Raw genomic sequence first — 24,516 nt, forward strand, 5'->3', positions numbered from 1 at the left:
ATGGATACAGACATCCTACCGAATCACTTCTACGATCCGGCCAAAGCCAAGATATATGCCAACCTCCGGTGGTTGTTCGCCAAAGCCTACGGTCCCGGTGAGTGTGCTCCTGTAGCCGGAGAGACAGAAAGGACCAGTCTGCTAAGGACGTCAAAGCAACGCATGAAGGAATGCAATAGTTCCTATTGGAATATGTAATGAAGTGGCCATTAGGCTTTAACATACCATTAACATACACTGTATGCTTTCTAACCACGTGGTGGACATAATAATTGTTACTATCTTTATGTGGAGCTTAAACCGAAGAGCCATGTGAAAAGTCAAAGTGTTTACCTCTGACTGCATGAGAGAAGAGAGAAGAGAAAGTCACCCTATCACCTGTAAAGGGACACATTGTTTTCTGAACCAATGCTTTGAGGCCAAAAGTGTTACCTTACAGTCAGAACCATTATTGAAACGGAAGGGGGGGAAAAAAAGAAAAAGTGACATGATAGTGTTTTGGGTAAGAGCTGACACTTTGATAGAAAGCTATAGGCCAGAGTGGCCTGTCAATCTAGGGACCCTTCCCCAAATGTCATCTCTTTTTATAGCCGTAAAATTATTTGTGTGAATCCTATATTAAACCACATCACTATGTTGATGAAATTAGATGCAGTGAAAGTGAAAGCAGGTCCATCTATCTAGACAAACTGAGCCTAATGTTATGTGGGCAACATGTAGTGAATTGGCATTTCGAGGCATCAACTCGACATAGAAGACATAAACACTGTTGTTCAAATGAATCAAATGAATCAGCATTAATACAGATACAGTTCAATTCAACATTGGAAAACTCTATTGACAACAAGCCATTTATAGGCCTTGGTAGAACTGAGTGAGATATAATAAGGCTGCTCTCTTTATATGTGAGTGGAGAGTGTCTGGCCAGTGGGTGCTTGTATTGCGTAACATTGATCTCGATGTACTATCGAAAGTAAAGCTAGTCTTGATACAATTATAGCTGAATTCAGACAAAGGTGTCCCCAAAGTGACAGTGTTTTCATTAACTAAGGCTAGATCAAGGAGAAAGTTATCAGGAATCGCCCTAGCATCAGTAAAGGGATACATTGCCTTCTGAAGTTTAGCTGTGAAGTCAGATGCTGAAATTATAAAATGCTGGTTGCATTATTTCCTGATCTCGTAAATAATGAGTCATAACATTGTTTAAAGGAAATTGTGTACATTTGCTTGCCTGCTCGAGCTAATGTTAACTTTAATTAGTTATATTAAAGCAATTCTCTCTCTTTCGATGGTAGAAGATCAGATTGGTAACAGTCCTACTTCGTAACAGTCCTTTCTTGGCCAACTGAACTCATCAAGTCAACTGGCAACATGTACCTCACTCATAGTGAACAACAGGTACCTCACTCATAGTGAACAACACTCATAGTGAACAACAGGTACCTCACTCATAGTGAACAACAGGTACCTCACTCATAGTGAACAACAGGTACCTCACTCATAGTGAACAACAGGTACCTCACTCATAGTGATGGTAATGGTAATCATTCAACTCCCTCACAGCCTCATGATGGCTGCTGTTACTTACTCAAGAAAATGTGATCTTAACCAATTGGACCCTCTCTCCTCTTGGAGAGAGGGTGTCCTGCGAGAAGGTCAAAGTAGTGGGAGACCTTCTTATGGGATTAGAGCTCCACACCACACACACACACCAGACCTGGTTGGTCTTGTGACGTTATTGACATTATACAAACATATATTGTACCTTTTTGAAGCTTAATGTGCCCATGAAATGCTTATTGCCGTGTCATGTAAACATGGAATTATCTTGGAATCTTGAATTATCTATCTAAACACTCCCACCAAACAATTGTCAGAGAATTCTGCTGTTATGTAAAATCATCACCAATTAAAAGACAATAACTAATGCGTAACCATAGCATCGTTAGCCTTACTGCTGTGATCTCTAGATCGACCTGAACCTTTCCCTGGAAGTAGAGTAAGCCTTTTCCTTGACTTGTCTGACTGGGGGGGACAGGGTTAGGTGATGTAGCATTAGAAAGACACTTAAGACACTCCCATCCACAAGGCAGAACCCTGGATGGAACGTAGAACATGGTAACGATGTTGTCAAGAGACAATTCATTGACATCATACAATTGAATGCTGAGGTAATCGCTTCATTTAATATTTTTTTTTAAGTGGGTGTTCAAACACAACCAAAAACCTTTTCCTTTTTAGTTATGTGTAGTTGCATCTTAATCTATAATAGGATGGTTAATTGATCAATAAAATGACAACTTTATTAATTCTAACCCCATTTGAAACATCCTAATTTTATAGGCTGGCTCTGCCTATAACCACAGACCCGTGGTAAGAACGATACAAACCACCATCTCTGTTGACCAACTATTCTTACATCACAGAGCCCTGGATGTCAACCTGTGTTAGTGTTCCAAGGGCTTAACTAGGGATTAGAAGTGACGCCGGATAACGTAAAGCACACTCACTTTCTGGAAGGGTGAACCCAGGCTTTCTCAAACATGGCTCAATGCATCTAGGTCCCAGACTACAGGCTAGTCTGTGGCTAATTATCAGTACTTTTTCTTTGCTAATCCAGTCTGACTTCAAGATTTTGGCCTCCTTTTGTAGTATAGCATGTCTAGCCATTGGCTAGGCCCTTAGCTTGAGGCCATGAACGCTATTGGAGTATAGACTGATTTCTGACCTCTACCCAGCACCATCCCTTCTTTACTGTTATAGTATATGTTATGTTATAGTATAGGGTTAAAGTATATAGTAGTATAGGGTAAAGCCTCATTCTGAGAATAAAAACAGTTGTGCTCCATAGATGAAGAATAAATAGGAAAGGGACTCTCCCTGGTGGTGACAGGTGACTGTTAGGCCTGAGACTATTGAGACTATTGTATACGGCCTGAGTCATGCTCGGACTACAGAAAACCATCCAACACACAGAGGAGACTCAATCATTGGAGAGGAGTGGCCTTTGTAACCAGAGAATGCATGCATTGTATATCCTTATGCACACAGTCTGTATGGCTGCTGTTATAAGCTATAGTATATATGATACTGCTATAAAAAAAGTCACTACAGATGATGAGCACTCAGCTGACCTCTCTAGCTCCCTCTCCCTGCCCCTCCCCATCCCACTCTATTTGTCTCTCTTTTCCTCCCCTTCCCATTTTCTCTCTCTCTCTCTCTCTCTCTCTCTCTCTCTCTCTCTCTCTCTCTCTCTCTCTCTCTCTCTCTCTCTCTCTCTCTCTCTCTCTCTCTCTCTCTCTCTCTCTCCATCATCACTACTATGTAATGCACTGACAACACTCTTACCTGGATAAAGCTGTTGTGAAGTATAGATCCCACTCCACATTGACCTCTCTCTCCTCTCCTGGTCCCCTGGTCCTCAGACGGTCCAGAGGATCTGAGGGAGCTGTTCTATGTGGACCAGTATGAGCAGGAGCACATCAAGCCCCTGGTGCTGCAGCTGCTGCTGTCGGGGGAGCTGTACTGCAGCGTGTGCAGTCTGATCCTGAAGGGCTTCAAGACCCCGCAGTCCTCCGCCTCCCTCCACAGCCACCAGGCCGTCCTCAAGGCCCTGCTGAGGAGGGGCGTCCACGTGGTGGAGGCCGACGAGTACGTGTCCGACAGCGACCTCAGCTCGGCGCCCGTCAAGATGGTAGGTGGGGGGGGGGGGGCTCCAGGGTTAGTCGGGTCCACCAATCAAATGGTTGAGGGCCACAATGTACACAGTTCTGCCTACAGGTGTCCTTGCAAGCAAGATGTCTGACAAAATTAAATGATGAATCCATTGGAAGCATTGATAATTATTGATAACCACCATCCATTTCCTTTCTTAATATTTGTTCTGGATACCTTTGCGAGGTAGGTAGTTTAGAGTAGGTGTTGATGTTTGTCTCTTCTCCCAGGGAGAAGAGACAAACATCAACACCTACTCTAAACTACCTACCAGGGCCATTAAAGTTGAGAAGATGAATGTAATCACAAGGCAGGGGCCTATAAAAGCAATGTTTAGTTTCCAATTAATTTTCTCAACAAACATTTGACCAAACAGTACAGTTGAGTATTATTAAGCGATATTCATAGTGACAATGAATGAGCTGCAGAGTTCTGGTTTTCAACTAAATCAATGAATCAGAGAAAATAGGTGTGAGAAAGTGAGTGTGAGCTGTGTTTCATTAGCTGTAGTCACGGTGCACCAGAAGTCCACAAATCCACTTTGAGTCCTTCTACTCTGATGTGATGATGTCATGTAGTAAAACGGTCCTGGATTCAGGAATGCACAGCCATAGTACCCATACATCTCTGGAACATTGGCCTAACCTAAGACGTGGAGGTGGCTGTGTGATTACATGGCTTGTTGTCTGCCTGTTTAATCATCTCAGGTGAGACGGCCTGTGGGCGGCCCTCTGTGGTTCAGCAGAACGTTGTACAGCTGGCTGTTCTAAGTAGACGTTTCTCCTCAGAGTGCTCACATCACGCTGATTGACGCCCTGATGACGGCCTACTCGTCGGAGAGGGTCAGCTCTGACAGGCCGGGCTCTGGGCGCTTCTCCAACCCCGCGGCCTTCAGCCAGAGCCCCCTGGACCTGGAGGGCACCCTGGTCTCCTGGATCAACAAGGTACACAGCTCGGCTTCATTTATCTTTGGATATTGTGATAGCTATATTCATGTAACTATTTAGATGTAAAATATGCATATCAATATATATATAGAATTTATTTGTATTTAATTAATGTATTGAGTTATATTTATATTGATAGTTATGATGTCTCTTTATATTGGTATAACTGTTAGTGTTTTTAATAATCTGGACCTCTCTGGGGCCTTAGGTGATAATAAAGATGAGAGAGATCTCCGACAGCGAGCAGATGAGAAAGGAGCATCTCAGGGGCAGCTACAGTTACCAGACGGTAGGACGCTAACTCAATGCCATGTGTTTCACCATTTACCACATTCTGCTGCTATAACGAACATTAGAGTTTATTTAGCTGTTGGTAAGATAAAGTAAAAATGTATTCAAATTGAGCCATTCAGAGTCCCGGAAAAGGACTCTGATTGATTGACTAAGAAACAGGACATTATATTTTGTCTGGGAGTGTCCCTTCCTAAAGTGTAACTTAATATAACTTAAACATATTATTACTGATCCCAACTGGCCCTGGTGGTGACTCGTGACTGTTAGGCCTGAGTCATGCTCGGACTACAGAAAACCATCCAACACACAGTGGAGACTCCATCATTGGAGAGGAGTGGCCTTTGTAACCAGAGAATGCATGCATTGTATATCCTTATGCACACAGTCTGTATGGCTGCTGTTATAAGATATAGTATATATGATTCTGCTATGACAAAGTCACTACAAACTACGATTACCTTTATTCATCTCATATAGATGTGTTCACTTAACAAAAGCAATAAATCTATTGAAATAGATTTCAATAAATCTATATTATGAACAACACAACATTGGATATTCAACATATATACTGCTCTTTCCTGTAGGCCAGGCCTGTGTGTTACGATGAAATTAGATGAATTTATATTATTAAATCTTTATTTAGCTATTTAATTGTAAAGAAAGATAAATACGAATCGTACTGATCTCCAGTCAGTAACAGTAACAAATCACACAAACTAAAGTGCAGAAATATAAAAAATAACAAATATGTGGCTCTACCACTCCAACCAATACCTAAATATTTAGATATCTCAAAGTCATTGTAAAAAATATGTAATATGTAAACATGTGGTCTTTACCACATGTCCATGGTAGTAGCGAATGTTTTTAGCTCCAGCCTGCTTTAGCTTTGGCTACCTAGCCAATGGCCTGCTGTACCGTTGATCAACGTCTTACCAAAGCCATAACCCGCCATGGTCCCTGTGTTGACAGGCCTCATATCTTTCCCTCTGTTATATCCTTATTCATGTCGTGGTGCCGTGTTGTTGTTGTTTTCTTCATCTCCTGCCCTCACTCACCTGAGTGGAGGTCAGCGTCGCATACAGGTGACCCCACATGGCTGTTTCCCATTCCCACTGTTTTAATGTGACACAAGCCAACCAATCAAACACTTTTCTTTTTTTAATTGCAGCCTTTGCGTTTGCTTTCTGTTACATTGCGTTGTCAGTTTGAATTTGATTAATCGTTCTAATTAGCACTCAGTTTACCTCTCTCTCTCTCCCTCTCCCTCCCCCTCCCACTCTCTCTGTCTCTGTCTCTCTCTCCCCCTTCCAATCTGTCTCTCTCCCTCTCCCTCCCACTCTCTCTGTCTGTCTCTCTCCCTCCCTCCCCCTCCCACTCTCTATGTCTGTCTCTCTGTCTCTCCCTTCCTCTCCCACTCTCTCTGTCTGTCTCTCTGTCTCTCCCTCCCCCTCCCACTCTCTCTGTCTGTCTCTCTGTCTCTCCCTCCCCCTCCCACTCTCTCTGTCTCTCCCTCCCCCTCCCACTCTCTCTGTCTGTCTCTCTGTCTCTCCCTCCCCCTCCCACTCTCTCTGTCTCTCTCTATCTCCCTCTCTTTCTCTCCCTCTCCCTCCCCCTCCCACTCTCTCTGTCTCTGTCTCTCTCTCCCCCTTCCAATCTGTCTCTCTCCCTCTCCCTCCCCCTCCCACTCTCTCTGTCTGTCTCTCTCCCTCCCTCCCCCTCCCACTCTCTATGTCTGTCTCTCTGTCTCTCCCTTCCTCTCCCACTCTCTCTGTCTGTCTCTCTGTCTCTCCCTCCCCCTCCAACTCTCTCTGTCTGTCTCTCTCACTCTCCCTCCCCCTCCCACTCTCTGTCTGTCTCTCTGTCTCTCCCTCCCCCTCCCACTCTCTCTATCTGTCTCTCTGTCTCTCCCTCCCACTCTCTCTCTCTGTCTCTCCCTCCCCCTTCCACTCTCTCTCTCTGTCTCTCCCTCCCCCTTCCACTCTCTCTGTCTGTCTCTCTGTCTCTTCCTCCCCCTCCCACTCTCTCTGTCTCTCCCTCCCCCTCCCACTCTCTCTGTCTGTCTCTCTGTCTCTCCCTCCCCCTCCCACTCTCTCTGTCTCTCTCTATCTCCCTCTCTTTCTCTCCCTCTCCCTCCCCCTCCCACTCTCTCTGTCTCTCTCCCTCTCCCTCCCCTCCCCCTCCCACTCTCTCTGTCTCTAATCTCTCTCCATCATCACTACCATGTAATGCAGTGAAAACTGTGTCCGAAAACAAGTGTCCCACTTACCTGGATTAAACTTGTGTGAAGTAGACCATTTACCACGTTCTGTTGCTAGAATGAACAATTCAAGTTTATTTATCTGTTGTTAAGATAAAGTACAAATTATTTTATTGAACCGTTGAGAGTGTTTTATGAGGGTTACTCATTGGCTAACTGAATGTCTGCTCCTATTCTTTGCCTACGGAACAACGGCGTGTGTGCCTTGGGGAAACTAGTCCCCTTCCAAATGGTACTGGACGCTTGTGCCTGTGAGTACAAAGCCTTGGTTTGTGTTTGTGTCTGGGAGGTGTGTGAGAGGATAAAGAAAGTGGGGTCATAATCATGGGATCAAATGTCTTGAAAACATGACAACAATTCAACAGCAACTGTGAGGAAATGATGAGGAAACTTTACCAAAACATCCCAGCATTCCAGTTATATAAAATAAATGAAGGAAGAGAAAGAAAGAAAGAAAGGCCCAGTGTATTGAAAAGAGTGCTACACACAGATACACAGAGAGAATTTAAAAGACAATTCACGCTTAAATTACAGTTACTAATCATGACTTTGAACTCGCCCAGAGAAACTAGTATTAAGACAAAGAGTAGACAAACGAAGATTGATCAGAAAGATCAGAATGCTAAACAATAATAGTGATTATTTTTTCAATTCACTTTAGGTTTCTTGCCTAGCAGCATCTGGATAAACCATAAAATAGCTTGATACCATCCTTATTTAGTTCCATTAAATCTCCTGGAATCCTCTGATCCCCTTTGTGTGTGTACAAGGCAGCAGTCCCAGACAGATACTTTACCTCGCCTCACCTCCTGCCTCACAAGTCACTGTCCATGGAGGTGACACAGTGCCCCCTGGTGGCAGAGAGACTAGATGCATATCCTATTATCTGTGCCTTCCTCACCCTGTTGTTTTTGTGCAGGGGCGATGCCGAGACTCTCCAGAAGGGAATCCTTATCACTTCCCCCTGGTGGACGACCTGATGAACAACATATTCACTGCCACTGCTTTGCTGACTTTGATCCACTTTTACTGCCCAGCTCTAATACGACTTGAAGGTAGGCCACCCACGACAAAAGGTCCCCACTTGAGGTGCAGGATAGTGTAGTTTGAGCAGCACTGTACCCACCGTGTGCTAAGATCCAGTCTCTGTACCCCCGCTGTGTTTACATCCACCCTGAACTGGGTGGTGTGCTGAACCCTGTGTGGAACCGTTTCCGCTAATCTAGATCACATCCGCTTAATAACTTAATCCTAGTAGAAAATGAAATGGAAAGATCTTTCAATAAATTTGTATGATCTAATTATTTTTACAGAAAGTGAATGGGGCCAATACGCCTTAGGTCATAGGTCTTAGTCTGGATAATTATGTCCCGGTGTCACCACTGTGATGCTCAACAAGCCTTTATTTAATGAGTGGTTGTCAAAGTTGGTACACGTATAGAAACTGCGAGTTGCAGGTCTCCATAAAGTGAAGTGCCACTTTGACCAGCAGGGGCACTACAACCTGCGGTCCACATTAAACCATCAGGGCATTATTCATCATAATTCCACTTCAAAGTGGCCGGGGACTTGAAACTTAGCGTGCTTGCTTATTTGCCTCGCTAGCATAAGCATTTGCACATACAGGTTCTTTAAATGTTGTTGTTTAAATGTTTTGTTTGGGTTAATCAGAATTCTAAATAATATCTCAATATTATCTTAATATTATCAGTACACTGCCTGTCCTCTGCAGATATATGCTTGAAGGAGATTCCTCCCGTAGCAGAGAGCATATCCAACATCAAGTTACTGATGGCCTTTTCCAATAAGCACCTGAACAGTGCTTTCCATCTGAAGATGGAGGACATGCTGTACTGTCCACTGGCTCTGAAGGTACGTTAAAGTACGCATGTGATACAAAGGGACTGTTGTGTTGAGCCTGGTGGGATTAACCCGGTCTCCCTACCAGAACAACATGATGGCCTTCATCGCTGAGCTCTTCTGGGTGTTTGAGAAGGTGAAGCCCACCTTCGTTCAGCCCATGGACTCTCAAGATATGACAGATGGTACGGCCTCGTTACACAACATGATGATGTTATATATATACACAACTTCATGTTCATTTATCGTTATACATTGTTATGAACAAAGCATGTTTTAATAATACTACATTATCTACATTATCTACATTATCTAAATATTACATGGATGATGGATACATAATGGGTTTGTAGTTAAGAGGTCCTTTTTTCCTTTCATGAGGGCTGAGAACCAAGCCCAGCTTCTCTGCCTGTGAGCCCCAGGATTCCGTCCTGTCCTGGGCTGAGAGGAGGAGGAGGTGAGCAGCCCTCTTACTGCACTACATCCAGGAGAGCATTACAATCCACTGTGTGCGTTCATCTACATGAGGGTGAAAGGTTCCATAAGCCTCCTGTTGTTACTTCTGTGTTGTATGTCTTCCAACAGCCCCGTATCGAGGCCCATGTACCACGAGGAGCCTTACAGCCTTCACATCCCCCCGTTGGAGGGTGCAGGGTTCAGCCTGGCTCCAGGCGGCCTGGAACCCCACCAGACCCACCAGAGCTACACCTCCCCCTCCCTGCCCAGACACCCAGCGGGGGCCGGCCTCCAGGGGCTCCCGGGCCGAGCCAAGGCCCAGGGCTCACTGGGACACGTCTACATCAGCGAAGAAGAGAACGAGGTGGAGGAGGAAGAGCTGGTGGTCATCATCCACCCTCCCCTCGCTGCGGGCCAGCGACGGGACGCCCTCCCTCATGGGGGGTTCTCCGTAGACCACCCGGCCCAGGAGAGCTTCTACCTGGAGCCTCTGGTGCCGGCTGTTTCAAAGCCCGCCAAGGAGAAGAGCGTATGCCTTAACAAGCAGGACGAGAGCGGGGAGACTCCTCGCGGCAGGTCCAACATCTACATCCACAGCAGCCCCGCCCCTCAACCACCAGACAAGCCCCACACCGAATCGCTGGAGCTCAGAGCGACCCCAGCCATCACCAGCCCAACCCAGTCGGAGCCCGAAGACAAAGAGGACAACCGCTGCCCGAGCCCGTGCCTCAGCACCACGTCGCAGGCCAGCAGCAGCTGCTGCAGCGCCTCCGACTCCAACAGTGTTCGCATGACCACCTTCGCCGACCGAAAGCTCAAAAAGAAGATCTTGAGAAACTGCGGCTCCAGTCCGACCTGCAGCTCCCAGAAGACCACCCCCGACGAACCTGCCGTCACCTTCCCGCCCCAGCTTCCTCAGGGCGGGCCCGTTTATCCAAGAGAGCACAAGTCCTGCTGGCAGGGGAAAGAGTCCTTGGGGGGGTTTGAGAAGGAAGGGGGGGCCTGGTCCCCGCCGGCGGTGCACTCGGAGCTGCTGCAGCTCCACATGCAGCTGGTGGAGCAGCAGCGGGCCATCGAGGGCCAGAAGAAGAAGATGGAGACGGTGTTGACGCAGCAACGCCTGGAGCTGGGGAAGGCCGCCTTCCTCAACGTCATCAAGAAGGGAGGAGGGAAAAGTGACACGCTGCCACGGCCGCTGAAGAAGTCCTCGGAGGGGTTCTCTGACATGTGGAGGTCGGAGGATGGCAGGGGCAAGATTCACCCCAGTAAGGACGACTCCTGCCTGGACGAGGTCCTCCTGAAGGAGAGCCTGGGCCGGGGACTGAGACAGAGTCAGGAGCGGAGGGACAAGAGGCTCCACCCCGCCGGCCTCTCCCAAGTGGGCCCCGAGCTGGACGTCTACGGCTTCTGCTACTCCTTAGAGAACCTCAACAAATCAGTGAGCTCCATCCAGCAGAAGATTATGCAGCTCTCCTTGCAGCAGAGCAGACTCATGAAGCAAGGTGAAGCCACGCCCACACCCAGCTCACAGGATGTAGGAGCACTGACCAAAGACCCCCCACTTACTTCTCAAACCCCACCCGCAGCCGTCAGCTTCTCCATCGCAGACTTTGCCTCGCCCGATGATAGCGGGTTCGGTAGCATAAGCACTCGTTCTCTGGGCCGGCGTTGTCCAGCTATCCCTTTCAAACGTCATGCACTCACCAAACCTACAGAGCTACAATTAAACAAAGAGGACAGCAAGACGGAGTCCGCCAAGCACAGCACCAATCAAACCACAAGCATACATTCCCCCCCCGAAAGAACCAAGGAGCAGCTGGAGGATGTGGAACCAGTTCGGAGCCCCATCAGAACCAGTCCCCGAGGCTCCACCTTCACCGTCCCCTGTGACACCAGGAGCCCAGCGCCTCGCCCTCGGAACAGGAAGAAAGCCTCTCCGTCACGGCCCCCCCTCCCCCTGGTCCCAGACGGCCCGGTCGGCGTTCCTCCCGGGCTTCCTCCCGGGCTTCCTCCCGGGCTTCCTCCCGGGCTTCCTCCCGGGCTTCCTCCCGGGCTTCCAGCTGAATCGGATGAGGAGGATAAAGCCAGCAGCTCAGAGAAGGGTGATCCTATTGAAGAGGAGGCGGAGCGTGTCAGGAGTGACGTTATGGAAGAGGACCTATCAGAGCAGACCGGGGCTGACCATTCAGACTGCCAGGGCAGCGAGCAAAAGAACGGGCTGCTCTTCTACAAGGTATAGATGAATGAAACAAGTTCAAAAGTGATTTATATTCAACTAATCTGGTAGGACTTGAGAATAACAATTGATGCAACTTTGAATTATAAACATAGTAGTAGTAGTAGTAGTAGTAGTAGTAGTAGTAGTAGTAGTAGTAGTAGTAGTAGTAGATTGATCATTTTGTAGGCTCATTCCATTATATTCCAATCTAGTGTTGAGCAGCTTCCATAGCTGTGTCTTTGGTTTGTCCAACCCAGATGAGCCCATATGAACTGCCTTCTCTCTTCTCCAATATTGCCCACAAAGAATCACCCCCTCCTACACTTACCCTCGCCACTTATTGAAATATCACTCTTCACACAGAAATCAGAATCATCACAGGCCTTTCACTCAGCCGCCATCTCAGCCCTCAGTCTCTACATCTGCAGCATGTGCAGAATTGAAATGCGGGAATGTATTTGTTTGTGGGCTCTGTTGGAGAAAGCTTCCCCAGCCAGGGCACTCTGTATGCACTTTCTTGTGTTGGACAAAATATTGAGATCTCTTTAACTGGTTTGGGATATAATGGATGGTCAATTGATGACCAATTGCCCAGTCCCAGAATGTGTCTGCAGCGCGAGGAGGGGTCAGCTGAACAACAATCATGGCTGATTTGGAAATAGACAATGTCAACAATTATGGGGGACATGGTGTGAGCTCATCAAGTGAGGACTTTTGGCTTAGATAGTCGCCACTGTTGATGAGCTCATGCAAATGTCTAGTCATGCTTTACTTAAAATGAAACAGCAGCCTTATTAACACATTGTACATAGTTTGTAAATCATTACCTTATGCTTTATAAATTATCCTATAAACTTCCCGTTATCTTATTCATCATTTATAGCTTGAATTGCTAACTTATTATTCTTCAAGAAGTCAATATCTACTGCTCCCTAGATACTTCAAAGTAGCAGTATTCTGATGAACTTTGAGTGGGTCCAGTACAGAATACACTGGGTCCAGGATGTGGCAAACCACTGGCCTGGCTGGGCTTATTTTCCACCATGTTGTGTTGACCCCTATAGATATGTGATGATATCTGTCAGTATATATGTACGTTCTGAAGCGGTTTGGGTCCTCAGCATGAGGAGAAGGAGATGGAGGAGGATGAGATGGCCAAGCGCCGCGCGGCCTTCCTTCTGAAGCAGCAGCGCAAGGCTGAGGAGAGCCGCCTCCGCAAGCAGACGCAGGAGGCAGAGAACGAGCTCAAGAGAGACGAGGCCAGGTACCATCACTCTACTTATCCCCAAGAGAGACGAGGCCAGGTACCATCACTCTACTTATCCCCAAGAGAGACGAGGCCAGGTACCATCACTCTACTTATCCCCAAGAGAGACGAGGCCAGGTACCTTCACTGTACTTATCCCCAAGAGAGACGAGGCCAGGTACCATCACTCTACTTATCCCCAAGAGAGACGAGGCCAGGTACCATCACTCTACTTATCCCCAAGAGAGACGAGGCCAGGTACCTTCACTGTACTTATCCCCAAGAGAGATGAGGCCAGGTACCTTCACTGTACTTAACCCCAAGGAGAGTGTTGAGGCCAGGTACCTTCACTGTACTTAACCCCAAGGAGAGTGTTGAGGCCAGGTACCTTCACTGTACTTAACCCCAAGAGAGACGAGGCCAGGTACCTTCACTGTACTTATCCCCAAGGGGAGTGTTGAAGCCAGGTACCTTCACTGTACTTATCCCCAAGAGAGACGAGGCCAGGTACCTTCACTGTACTTAACCCCAAGGGGAGTGTTGCAGTAGCAGTTCACATCAATGACAGAAACACGCACAATGAGGTAGGGAAAAAGAAAGAATGAGAATAAAAAGATTGCTATACTAGATAGAGACTGAATAGAAATATAGATCTGAAGGAGCCTCCTCCAATTTAATGATTTGTCTGACCAGTAAAAATAAATAAATATACATTGTGTAAATACAGTATATCCACAATTATGTAAATGTATATTCCTTATCTGTGAGGGTTTAAAATCATATAAAATGGTTTTAAACAAGGGAGAAGATCTCTGAGTGCACCAGGCTGTTGCTGTTACTATAAGACGAGGGGCTGAGGTGTGGATGTGTGGAGCTCCGTCTACAGTCCAGGGTTACGTTCTCATTCCATCGACTTCGCAGCGTTTTGCTGAGGAGATCAATGGACAACATTTATGAACAGGCACTAGTTAGGATAAAAGCATTTTGAGTAGACAGACGTGGGAAAAACAGACCAGTCGGGATGTGCCAGTCAACCCTTGCTGTGTCGGGCCAGGGATGTGCTATGGTATTATCTGCCTGACTGGTTTTCCACATATAATCAGTGCCAACTGGTTCTGGAGAATCCAGGTAATTATGGGCGTTCCTAGAACCATGTTTGGTCGATTGTGGGAGTTGACAGGGTGTGGACTCTGGTTCACTGGTTCAGCTCAGGACAGTTGGTGTGTTTAAACAGACACCCGTCCGTGGTGCTACGCACTGGCTAGACGTCTGGGGAAACCTGCGTACAGAGTTGCAACTTTCTTGCTGAGCATTCATTCGCATTTACGATCAGAGAGATGCTGCAGAACCACACACAGCCGGTCTGAGCGGGTCTTATTACCAAATATCTCCTGCCCTTCCTCTGCAGACTGAAGGCGGAGGAGGACCGCGTGCGCAAGGAGGAGGAGAAGATCCGCCGGGAGCTGATCAAGCAGGAGTATCTGCAGCGGAAGCAGCAGGAGCTCCTGGAGGAGCAGGGGGCGGTGAAGCCCCGGCCCAAGCCTCTGAGCGCCCGCAGGCCCCGCCTCAAGTCCCCCCCCCACCCTAAGGCCTCCTCCAGAGGTCAGTCCAAGTCCCCCCCCCCCCCCACCCTAAGGCCTCCTCCAGAGGTCAGTCCAAGGCCCCCCCACCCACCCTAAGGCCTCCTCCAGAGGTCAGTCCAAGGCCCCCCCACCCACCCTAAGGCCTCCTCCAGAGGTCAGCACTGGCTCACTCATCAATATGGTGCTTAGCTTTTATTCATATCTGATAGTTGGGTGAATATGAAACTAAAGGTACATTGAACATTCCAACGTAAACTATTGAACTGCACACCATCATGAAGCACTACACAACGTTAGAGTTCTACAGGCCTGTTCCACTAGGAGAAGAGAATGAATTGGTGTCTGTGACAACATGACGAGGTTCATAGTGCTGAGGCTCCTGTAGGAATAATGGATCCACTTCATAGTGCTGAGGCTCCTGTAGGAATAATGGATCCACTTCATAGTGCTGAGGCTCCTGTAGGAATAATGGATCCACTTTGGTGAATCACTGCTGCTCTAACATCTGCTCTGGCCCATTTCAGACGAGCCAGGTTCCAGCCAGCGAGGATCCACTCTGAGCCTGGCCGGCGAGCCGGACGACTTCCCCCCGGGCCGCTCCCTGAGGTCAGTGTCGGGACGGTGTGGGGTCAGGGTGTGTCTCCCTGTGTGTTAACACTCTGGTTCTCCCCCAGGTCTTACTCGCGCTGTTCTGAGGACTCCATCTCGGTGATGAGTGTGGACTGGGACAAGCGCTCCACAGCCTCGTTCTCCCTGACCGCGGACTACAACGGTGAGCAGAAACAATGGGCTACACTGCCAGCTGTGGTGTTTTATTTCAGAGCTGAATATCATTTTGGTCTTATGAGACAGGATTCATTCATCTGTAATCTTTCTGTTTCATTGGTTCAAATAAATAGGACCAAAGCTCTTTAAGGAGCCGACGTCCAAGTCCAACAAGTCCATCATCATCAACGCCATCGCTCATTGCTGTCTGGCGGGGAAAGTAAACGAATCACAGAAGAATGTTGTCCTGGAGGTCAGTGTGGTTTGATGTGCAGCCATGCTGAGCTCACGCCAAGAAAAACTGAATGGTGACCCACAATGGTCTATAGCCTTAAATAAGCTAGCTCTAGCCTTGCAGCAGTCTTGACAGCCTACCTGTTAGAGCTGAGTTAAAGCTAAAAGGAGGCTCGATTCAACTTGAGATCTCATTTATCTGCTAATCTAATGCTACGTTTGCGAGCTAACTAATGACACTTCCATCTCTTCCCGAGGATAGGAGCTGGAGAAGTGCAGAGCCAACCACCTGCTGATCCTGCTGCGCGACGGCAGCTGCCAGTACCGGGGGATTTACTGTTACCTCACCGACACCGAGGAGATCATCAAGTTCCTGGGCACCGGGCCGCGCACCATCACCCGCAAGATGACCGACAAGCTGTACAAGTACAGCTGTGACCGCAAGCAGTTTGGCCTCATGCCCACAAAGACCCTGTCCATCACCGTGGACGCCCTGACCATCCACAACCACCTGTGGCAGGTGAAGCGCAAGGGTAGCCTGACCATGAAGAAGTGAGGACACACTGGTCTCCATGACGACTGCCGCCAGACGGACTCCCCCTGCCTGTTGACCAGGGGAGCTGGACAAAACTTGATATTTATTTGCTGCTTTTTTGTATATTCTAATTTGTGGTTTTGTAATTAATGTGTGTATATATGTACTGTATGTGTGTATATATATATGTATATGTATATGTATATGTATATATATGTATATGTATATGTGTGTGTGTGTATTTAACAATAATTCACCTCAGGCTTCGTGAATAGTTGGGAATAGCCCCCGAGACCGAAGGTCGGGGGCTATTCCCAACTATTCACGGAGCCTGATGTGAATAATTGTTTTAGTTTATACTACACGTGAACACTGCAAAAAAAAAACAAGATAACACTTTTTGCCAGGATTTTTTTTTTTTCATTGTGTGATGAGACGACCGTCAGGCAATATCCCGAGTTTGAGATCTCAATCATGGGACATTTCCCGCTCATGAGATATTGGATAATATCCTGAGATAGCGAACCAATCAAATTGCGCCATCTTAGTAGGTTCACGTGTAGCATATACTAAATATATACATCCATACATATATATATATATGTGTGTGAATAAATATATATATATATATATATATATATATACACACATACACACACAAAGAAACATGCACTGTTTGGACCTTTTTCTGGTTGTTTTAACCTAATTATTCTATGTTGCATAAGCCCTCTTGATATCATGTGACTAGCTGTTTTCTTTTATAAAGCACAGTTTGAAACAGTCCAAGGAATGTAAAAAGAAGGCAACTTGAAAAGAAATGTGAGTGTTGCTGTCACGGATGCTTCAAATATTTCAACTACACTGTACCACCAAGACAGGTTTTGTCTTTATAACCTGCAATCAAACGTACTCTGCTGAAATCTATGAACAAGCTTGAATATTAATGTCTTTTCTGTACCTCTAAGATGGCGGCAGGCCTTCCAAATTAGGAGTGTGAATGCGTTAGACAGGGTGGAATTTTTAACCAACTAAGTTTAACTTTATTTTGTATGCCATGGTACAAAGTACAGTAGAAGTTCTGACAGATAATAAAAGCCAATATGACCATGCAACACATTTAAAGTAGAAATGGTGCCATGATACAAAAGTGTTCTACAGAAAAGCAAAGCAGTAGAAATGTTTGGCGAAGGCCTTGTGATTCCTCAGAAATGATGACGGCACAGTATTTCATATGGAATAAAGATATCTACTCTTAGAGCTTGTGACTAAACCCACCTTTCTGAAATTGCCTACATCTTCTACGTTAAACTAGAATGACTACATATTTGACTGTATGCAAAAGCACCAACAGAAAAAACTCTGTCTAAATAATGCCGAAATTCCACTTCAGTTTAAAGTTCGAGGTACATCATTCTTTAGACTAATGAGCTAATCATTGAGTGACAGCAACTATAAATCGACCTTAGTCATTTGAGTCTAATTCGAGAAAAAGAGCCATAAAGCAAGTTATAACAGAGCAGTTACCCAAAGGCAAGTCTATCAACAAACTAAATATGAAACACCTCCTAGAAGTACAGCTAATATCAAAAACACATTTAAAGGTAATTAAAAATACAAGTGTAAGACACTAAAGAGAAACAAACAAAGGACACTTTGTTCATAGACCATAGCTGGACTTTGTCAGCAACCTTATTAATATACAGGTAGGGAGAGATGAATTATGGTTTGGTAAACCTTGTTTTTGTTATTTGTATTACATTTTTCATAAGCAAATAAGAAGATACATTTCAAATGCTCCCCAAATAGTATGACATATACAAAAGTTCAAAATAAATGGAAAGGTATTCAGCACCTCCCCCCACAGAGCTCTGTGGGCGCTGGGTGGAGCTCTGTGTGGTAACTGGGTGGAGCTCTGTGGTAACTGGGTGGAGCTCTGTGGGCACTGGGTGGAGCTTTGTGGTATCTGGGTGGAACTCTGTGGGCACCCCTCACAGGCATTTTTAGCATGGAGTGCGACCATGTCCATGGAGCTAACAGATTGATGGACAACCACACTTTTCATTTGATCAGGGCTGAGAGAGAACAGAGGTTTTCAGGGGGAGATTAGAAAAGTGAGGGTACTGGCTTTGAATGAAATGTCTGAGCTGGAAGAGGTAAAACCACTGAGTTCTGCAAAATCTGGAAGGATCCCTTCACTTTAAAGTGCGTTAATGGTAACTATGCCTTTGTTATGACGTGCAAAAGGCTGTCTCAGAATCTGTATATCTATAAATATCATAAAAATCTATAGATTATTTAACACAGGTACCATAAAGAGGGCATGTTATTGAGAAGGAATCAGGCCTTCATTGTTTTATTGAGAAGAGATCAGAGAGCGTGGTCGCAGGTCTGAGGCCAGGATGTCTTACTGTGGCCACAGGGGCTCCAGTCCCACCACTCTCTACTGAAGAAGCTTCATTACAGGCCCAGTAACAGACAATATGATTAAGCAAGGCCAGTCAGCCCCTTGTGTTTGGGAAGTGGCAAAACGTTGTTTTGATACAAGGGAGTTTGTTACCCCAACATACGTACTTGATGGTGAGTCAAATTTAGCAAAGAGGGCATTCTTAATAAGCAGTGGGATGTGCTGAAGTATACAAAGGGATTTGGGAAGGATTTTCATCTTCACAAGATGGATACAGGCAGGTCTTCAGCATTAAAGGACACTTCATGAATTGAAGTCTTGAAATTACCTCAAACTCCTTCCCACGAAGCCATATGGCTAGTGTCTCATGGCTTTTACAAATGGAGGTGTGAGGGCTCATCCCTTCCCCTCCAGTGGTAACAGAAGCCAGAACTAAAACCACATTCTCCAAAACAAAACGAGTATCGCCATACGTCTCGATCAAAGGCTTTTTCAGCATCTAGTGACTGAACAACCTTGGGATGGTTGGAGAATCAGTTCTATTTAGAAGCCTTTGGGGATTGGGAAATGAGGGCCTCACAAGCATAAAGCCAGTCTGGTCAGGGCCATCAATATGGACAGAACTGAGAGGCGCTGGGATAAAACCTGCCAAAGAATTTTGAAGCCTACATTTTAAAGTGAGATGAGCCTTTAACTGCAACATGAAAGAGGATCCTTATCTTGTTTTAATAAAAGCAAAACGGTGGCTTCTGATCCAGAAGGGTTCGTTCAACATCTTTTAAGAATTGGAGACAAAGAAGCGATAACAGTTTGTAAAACTCAACTATAAACTCAACTATAAACTCAACTATACAGCCATTGGGGCGATTTACCGTCATCTCTTGATACCCCAACAAAACATCTGGGGAGACCTCAGACCTTTAAAACATGTTCATATCCCTACGTGACCTTACCCTGGTGAGAATGTATTCCTGGTACAGCCTAGCATAGCTTGGTGAGCAAGGAGTCTAGCTGCCTATCTACTCTCAAAAAAGAGTTTCAGCACTTCAACATTTTAATTGTTGATAGGAGATCAAACTTAGAGTAAATTCTGTGTTGGGGCTGGAGGCATATCAACTATCCACTCTGAGGAGATCTTATGAGATACTGATAATTATTTGTTTCATTTGCTTATCCATCAGACATGTTTTCCATCTCAGTAAAATATAAAAGAGGATTATAGATTATGGACCTGAGCATTCAAAGTGATTCCAGATTCATGTCCTTAATGAGCAGGTAGGGGTTCTCAGGTAGACTGCAGACATTGAGGTCATGTTAGTCATATCATTTGAATCATCTGACATTGTCAGTAACTCTCCACAAAGATCACGGTTTACCTCCAGGTCAACGCTTGAAACACTGAAAACCAAACTGAAGGCTAAGGCTGAAAACCATCAGAGTTGGACAGAAGAGACACGTTAGCCCATTAGCCAGTCTCAGAGCTGAAGGTCTCAGAGCTGAAGGTCCTCCGCAGTGTCTATGCTGGACTCGTACGTCTCCTTGAGACTGCTGCTCTGGACGGAGGGTTCATCAGGAACGTAGGCCAGGGGGTCAGGCCGGATCAGGTACCTGAGGGGGGAGAGGTGACCAAGGTTAACACTTATACAGGACTCAATCCCTCACAGATGTTTCATTCATCTCGTCTATGAGGATGAGCCACCGTTTCTCTCTGGGCATTGTACATTGTACAAGCCAGCCTGGAGCATGAACCTTACAATTTGGACCAATCCGGTGGTGTTTGAGCTGTGATTGGGCAGATTGGTCTTGACAAGACTCAGAGGGCGAACAGGGAGCTTGATGCACCATTGGCTGGCTGCAAGCACAAATCTGATGCCAAACTCGAGGGAGCTAGGCCGTTAAGAGCAACACAACGGGTCAGACTATGTGAGGATTGATGATCATTACTGCACTTGATTGTTGATGCTAAAGCAAATAATTGAATTGATTCCTGGTGATACTGGAGCGTTTTAGTGGTGACTGGTTCTCGTACACGATGTCATTGATCTCCAGCCGGGTGTCGGGGGCGGGGTTTATCAGAACGTAAGACAGAGTGTTCTGCTGGTCACGCAGCTCGTCTGAAACAAAACACGTGGACAGAACGTCAGGATAACACAGGCACAGCGATACAGGGATCTGCCTTATCACCATAATAAAACACGAGTACCTTGTAAATGGCCCAAGTTGACTCTGTTCATGACATCACTGCCAGTAAAAGGAGCCGTGTCGTCTATAGAAACACAGGGTTACAGGTGAGCAGTCAGAACAGGTGAGGGATAACAGAGCTAACCTGTCCCCTTGGTTACAGATGAGCAGTCAGAACAGGTGAGGGAGAACAGCACTAACCTGTCCCCTTGGTTACGGTTCATAGTCATTGGAAGGGGTCTCACCGTACTCCGAGGTGGGCTAGGGTTAGGGTTAGGGTTAGGGTAGGGTTAGGGTAGGGTTAGGGTTAGGGTAGGGTTAGGATAGGGTTAGGGTTAGGTTAGGGTTAGGGTAGGGTTAGGGCTGGGTTAGGGTTAGGGTAGGGTTAGGTTTAGGGTCAGGGTTAGGGGTTAGGTTTAGGGTCAGGGTCAGGGTTAGGGGTTAGTGTTAGGGTAGGGTTAGGGTTAGGGTCTCACCGTACTCTGAGGTGGGCAGGCCCAGATGCTTCATGCGGTTCTGGACCAGCTGGGAGAGCTCCTCACGTTCAGATGGGCGGTAGAAGGTGAGTCGCTGCTGGGCCATGTGCTGGCCACGGTCTGGGGCCGGCCGGGCCCCCGGGGGCCCTGAGGGCCAGCGCGGGCTCCTCTTGCTCAGCCGACGGGCCCACTGCATGCTCTTCTTCCTCCGCAGGGGGTCCGAGCGGTCGGCAACGCGGCACTCCTCCCCGCCCTTCTCCACGGGCTCCTTCCCCTGGGGGCTCAGGTTGGTCTGGGACTGTGGTAGAGAGGGAGGGGGCCATGGGGGTCAGGTGTACACAGCACTGGAGTGGGCTTACAGAGTCAAACAAGTCAAATCCATTCGTTTAGCACCTTATCATCAGTGTCACCACAATCTGGACACTGCTTAACAAAGTTAAGAGTCTCAAAGACCAGCACTGGGCTCCGATATCCATTCTTCCATGAGTACACCTAAACATAGTACACTATCCGCAGATTTTCAGATGTCAGTGTTTTTCCAAATGGAATACTCCGTGGTTCACTTACCGGAAATTACGATCGCGACTCCAGCCGTGGCGGCTCGTCACCTGCCATAAACATCCCGCTTTGAACAGTGAACCCTTTACGCTAGCAGCTACAAAAAAGGTAAAAAGCTATAAAAACTACAAAATTACTCCATTAATGCTATATGGAAAATGTGCCGACGTTGGCTCAGCCTCTTCCGCTACGTAGCTTAGATGGCTGCTGTTGAGTATGAAAAGTGTACATCGATCCACCGTTTGGAGTACACCATCCGGGTCCTTCCAGAACACTTCGTTTCGCCCCGATCGTAATTGGAACGGCTTACGTACTCAAACTAAGTATAGTAAGTACGAAGTATTGATATTGGAACACGCCACAGGAGCCTCTGTGGAGTCTGTTTTTTACATAGGAAATTTCCTTTCCTAACGAGATAACCCGGAAATACTTGGAGGAAAGATTGTTCGAATTCTAAAAATGCTTAGGAAAGGTGTCTCGATGATAAACCATAATCCTTTACGGCTGCAATATTGAAAGCAACATGCCACGACAAAGTTTATCGACAAAGTTTACCGACTCTCTCTCGCATGACACATGACGCATGACGCATGACAGACGCGGTAAAGCAGAAGAAGAGAAGAAAATAAAATGCCAACTTCACATTTAAGAACTGGGGGCATTTAATTTAAACATCAACATAAGTTTAGCCTCTTTATTTTGTGTGAATTGGGATTCAAGTGGCCTAAAATATTCCTGTTGGCCAAGTCCAACCTAAGTGATTCTCACTGTTGGCGACAACATGATTTAAATCAATATAAGGACGCATGCTTTTTTACACTAGAGACGCTAGAGGTCAGCAATACTCGATGCAATGACGTCGATTAGGCAAAGTGGAGTCAAATTCATTTTAGACAGTGCTGTCTTTTCCTATGTTCGAAAGGAAGCACGTTTCCATCTCTCCTTGACCCGATGAAGTTTTCCACAAAGGTTAAGGAAAGGTGGCATAAAGGTTAGGAGAATTTGGCCCAGTATCTCTACATGATAGATGGAGATGGTGTGTGGTTGATCTGTTCATCTGGCCCCACTCTGAGACTGAATAGTCTCTGGGTTGCACACCTGTGGTGCATTGAGATGTCTGACTTTGCAGCATGGAACAGCTGCTCTGCGTGTAATACTTCTTCCAACTGTACAATAAACAGGTCACTCGACATCAACCTGTGTCCTGGTGGGATGAGCCCAGTACAGGGAAGCCTAATGCAGATAGAGGGGCTGATAGATAGAAATAGATCAAAAGATAGACCCATAATGCATATACATTGTAATTTGTATTTACATTGTATATGTTCATGGAATGAATTGTATATTTTAATGCAATTACTTGTATTTGTTCATGTATTTTATTGTATATGGTCATGAAATCTGTCTGTATATTTTGTGTGTTTATGATGTATGCTAATCAGGTCTCCATTTTAAAAAAGGTGCTTAACCTCAATGAGACTTCCTGAAGAAATAATAGGTCAATAAATAGGTAAAATAAAATAATTAAAAATAGATAGGCCATTAGACACGCCGAATATATGTCTGTCTGGTAACTCAACCTCCGGGGGAGAGAACATGTGGTATTCCGTCCTGTAAATCCCAATCGGAATCTCAGCGCTGGAGGAGCAGAGCTTCTGGAAAAGTCTCCCATACGTCCTGATCCACAAATCCTCCTCAGAGATCTTCATCTGGACACAGAGAGGAGCACACAGATGCACACCAATAATAATTCATTTATTTTGTGTAGCGCTTTTCAATGACCCAAAGACGCTTACCATTCACACACAGTCACACCGGTGGTAAACCACGATAGTAGCCACAGCTGCCCTGGGGCAGACTGACAGAAGCGTGGCTGCCATTCAGAGCCTACGGCCCCTCCGACCACCACCGCAAACATACCGCAGTCAGACACATTCACACGAGGCTAGGTGGGAGAAGTGTCTTGCCCAATGACACAACGACCATGACACAAGTGGCAAGGGCCGGGATCAAACCGCCGACCCTCGTCATCACCCATCATTGGCCAACCCGCTCTACCACCTGAGCCACGGTCGTCCCTCCAATGGCACGTCCACCATATCATATTAGTATTATTACTGTTGTTGTGGTTTTAATTACTCACAGCACAAAGATACCCTGACCCCGGAGTGGTGTCCAGACCGAGAAGCAGCCTGGCAATGAGGATCATGTAGTCCTTCACAAAAGACTGATAGAGAGATGCAGCACATGGGATTACTCCATTACATGGTGAAATCACATCTCAAATAGCATGCTGTCCCCTTGCTAAACACAAGGGGGCACTGTTGTTTTTCCACATTTGTCCTCTGTCCTCTTCACAAGATCCAACACTTTTTTCCCACACTATATTACAGAAATTGAATCCATCCGATTCCTGCATTTGATCCCGGCTGTGGTGGTGTTGAGGGCTCCAGTAGAAACCCACCTGGTACAGCAAGGTGTCCACCAGCAGAAACCCACCTGGTACAGCAAGGTGTCCACCAGCAGAAACCCACCTGGTACAGCAGGGTGTCCACCAGCAGAAACGCACCTGGTACAGCAAGGTGTCCACCAGCAGAAACCCACCTGGTACAGCAGGGTGTCCACCAGCAGAAACCCACCTGGTACAGCAGGGTGTCCACCAGCAGAAACCCACCTGGTACAGCAGGGTGTCCACCAGCAGAAACCCACCTGGTACAGCAAGGTGTCCAACATGCTGATGCTGAACACCCGGCCCGCTGCGAAGGGCAGGCGGAACATGAAG

The 24,516-nt window shown here is 46.5% G+C and overlaps 2 protein-coding genes across 7 annotated transcripts in view; one reads left to right on the forward strand and one right to left on the reverse strand.

Annotated features, from left to right (window-relative positions):
- Positions 1 to 16,136, forward strand: camsap1a (calmodulin regulated spectrin-associated protein 1a; the record flags this gene model as incomplete). The annotated part of the gene is made up of 16 exons (XM_084483268.1): positions 1 to 97; positions 3,426 to 3,694; positions 4,503 to 4,658; positions 4,870 to 4,950; positions 7,437 to 7,469; positions 8,138 to 8,273; positions 8,951 to 9,090; positions 9,167 to 9,263; positions 9,460 to 9,535; positions 9,664 to 11,767; positions 12,874 to 13,016; positions 14,407 to 14,600; positions 15,106 to 15,187; positions 15,256 to 15,353; positions 15,481 to 15,599; positions 15,843 to 16,136. The coding sequence occupies 16 exons, from the start codon at positions 1 to 3 to the stop codon at positions 16,134 to 16,136; spliced, it is 4,119 nt and encodes a 1,372-aa protein (XP_084339394.1).
- Positions 16,137 to 19,352: 3,216 nt separating this feature from the next.
- The window catches only part of kcnt1a (potassium sodium-activated channel subfamily T member 1a), a gene marked incomplete at its 5' end in the record, with an annotated part of 24,812 nt that continues 19,648 nt past the window's right edge, over positions 19,353 to 24,516 (reverse strand). Inside the window, 7 exons of one of the 6 annotated variants that reach the window (XM_084482896.1) lie at positions 19,353 to 20,127; positions 20,549 to 20,633; positions 20,723 to 20,785; positions 21,177 to 21,474; positions 23,315 to 23,443; positions 23,878 to 23,961; positions 24,444 to 24,516. The exon at positions 24,444 to 24,516 is cut by the window's right edge and continues 29 nt beyond it. In XM_084482896.1, coding sequence (XP_084339022.1) covers positions 20,010 to 20,127; positions 20,549 to 20,633; positions 20,723 to 20,785; positions 21,177 to 21,474; positions 23,315 to 23,443; positions 23,878 to 23,961; positions 24,444 to 24,516 — 850 coding nt within the window. In that variant the 3' untranslated portion in view covers positions 19,353 to 20,009. Of the gene's footprint in view, positions 20,128 to 20,495; positions 20,634 to 20,722; positions 20,786 to 21,176; positions 21,475 to 21,743; positions 23,444 to 23,877; positions 23,962 to 24,198 lie in introns of those variants that run through there. The other 5 variants (XR_014638897.1, XM_084482897.1, XR_014638898.1 and 2 more) reach the window with 5 other exon arrangements.

The sequence above is a fragment of the Micromesistius poutassou genome (assembly GCF_964030765.1).
Source record: "Micromesistius poutassou genome assembly, chromosome: 18".
NCBI lineage: Eukaryota > Metazoa > Chordata > Actinopteri > Gadiformes > Gadidae > Micromesistius > Micromesistius poutassou.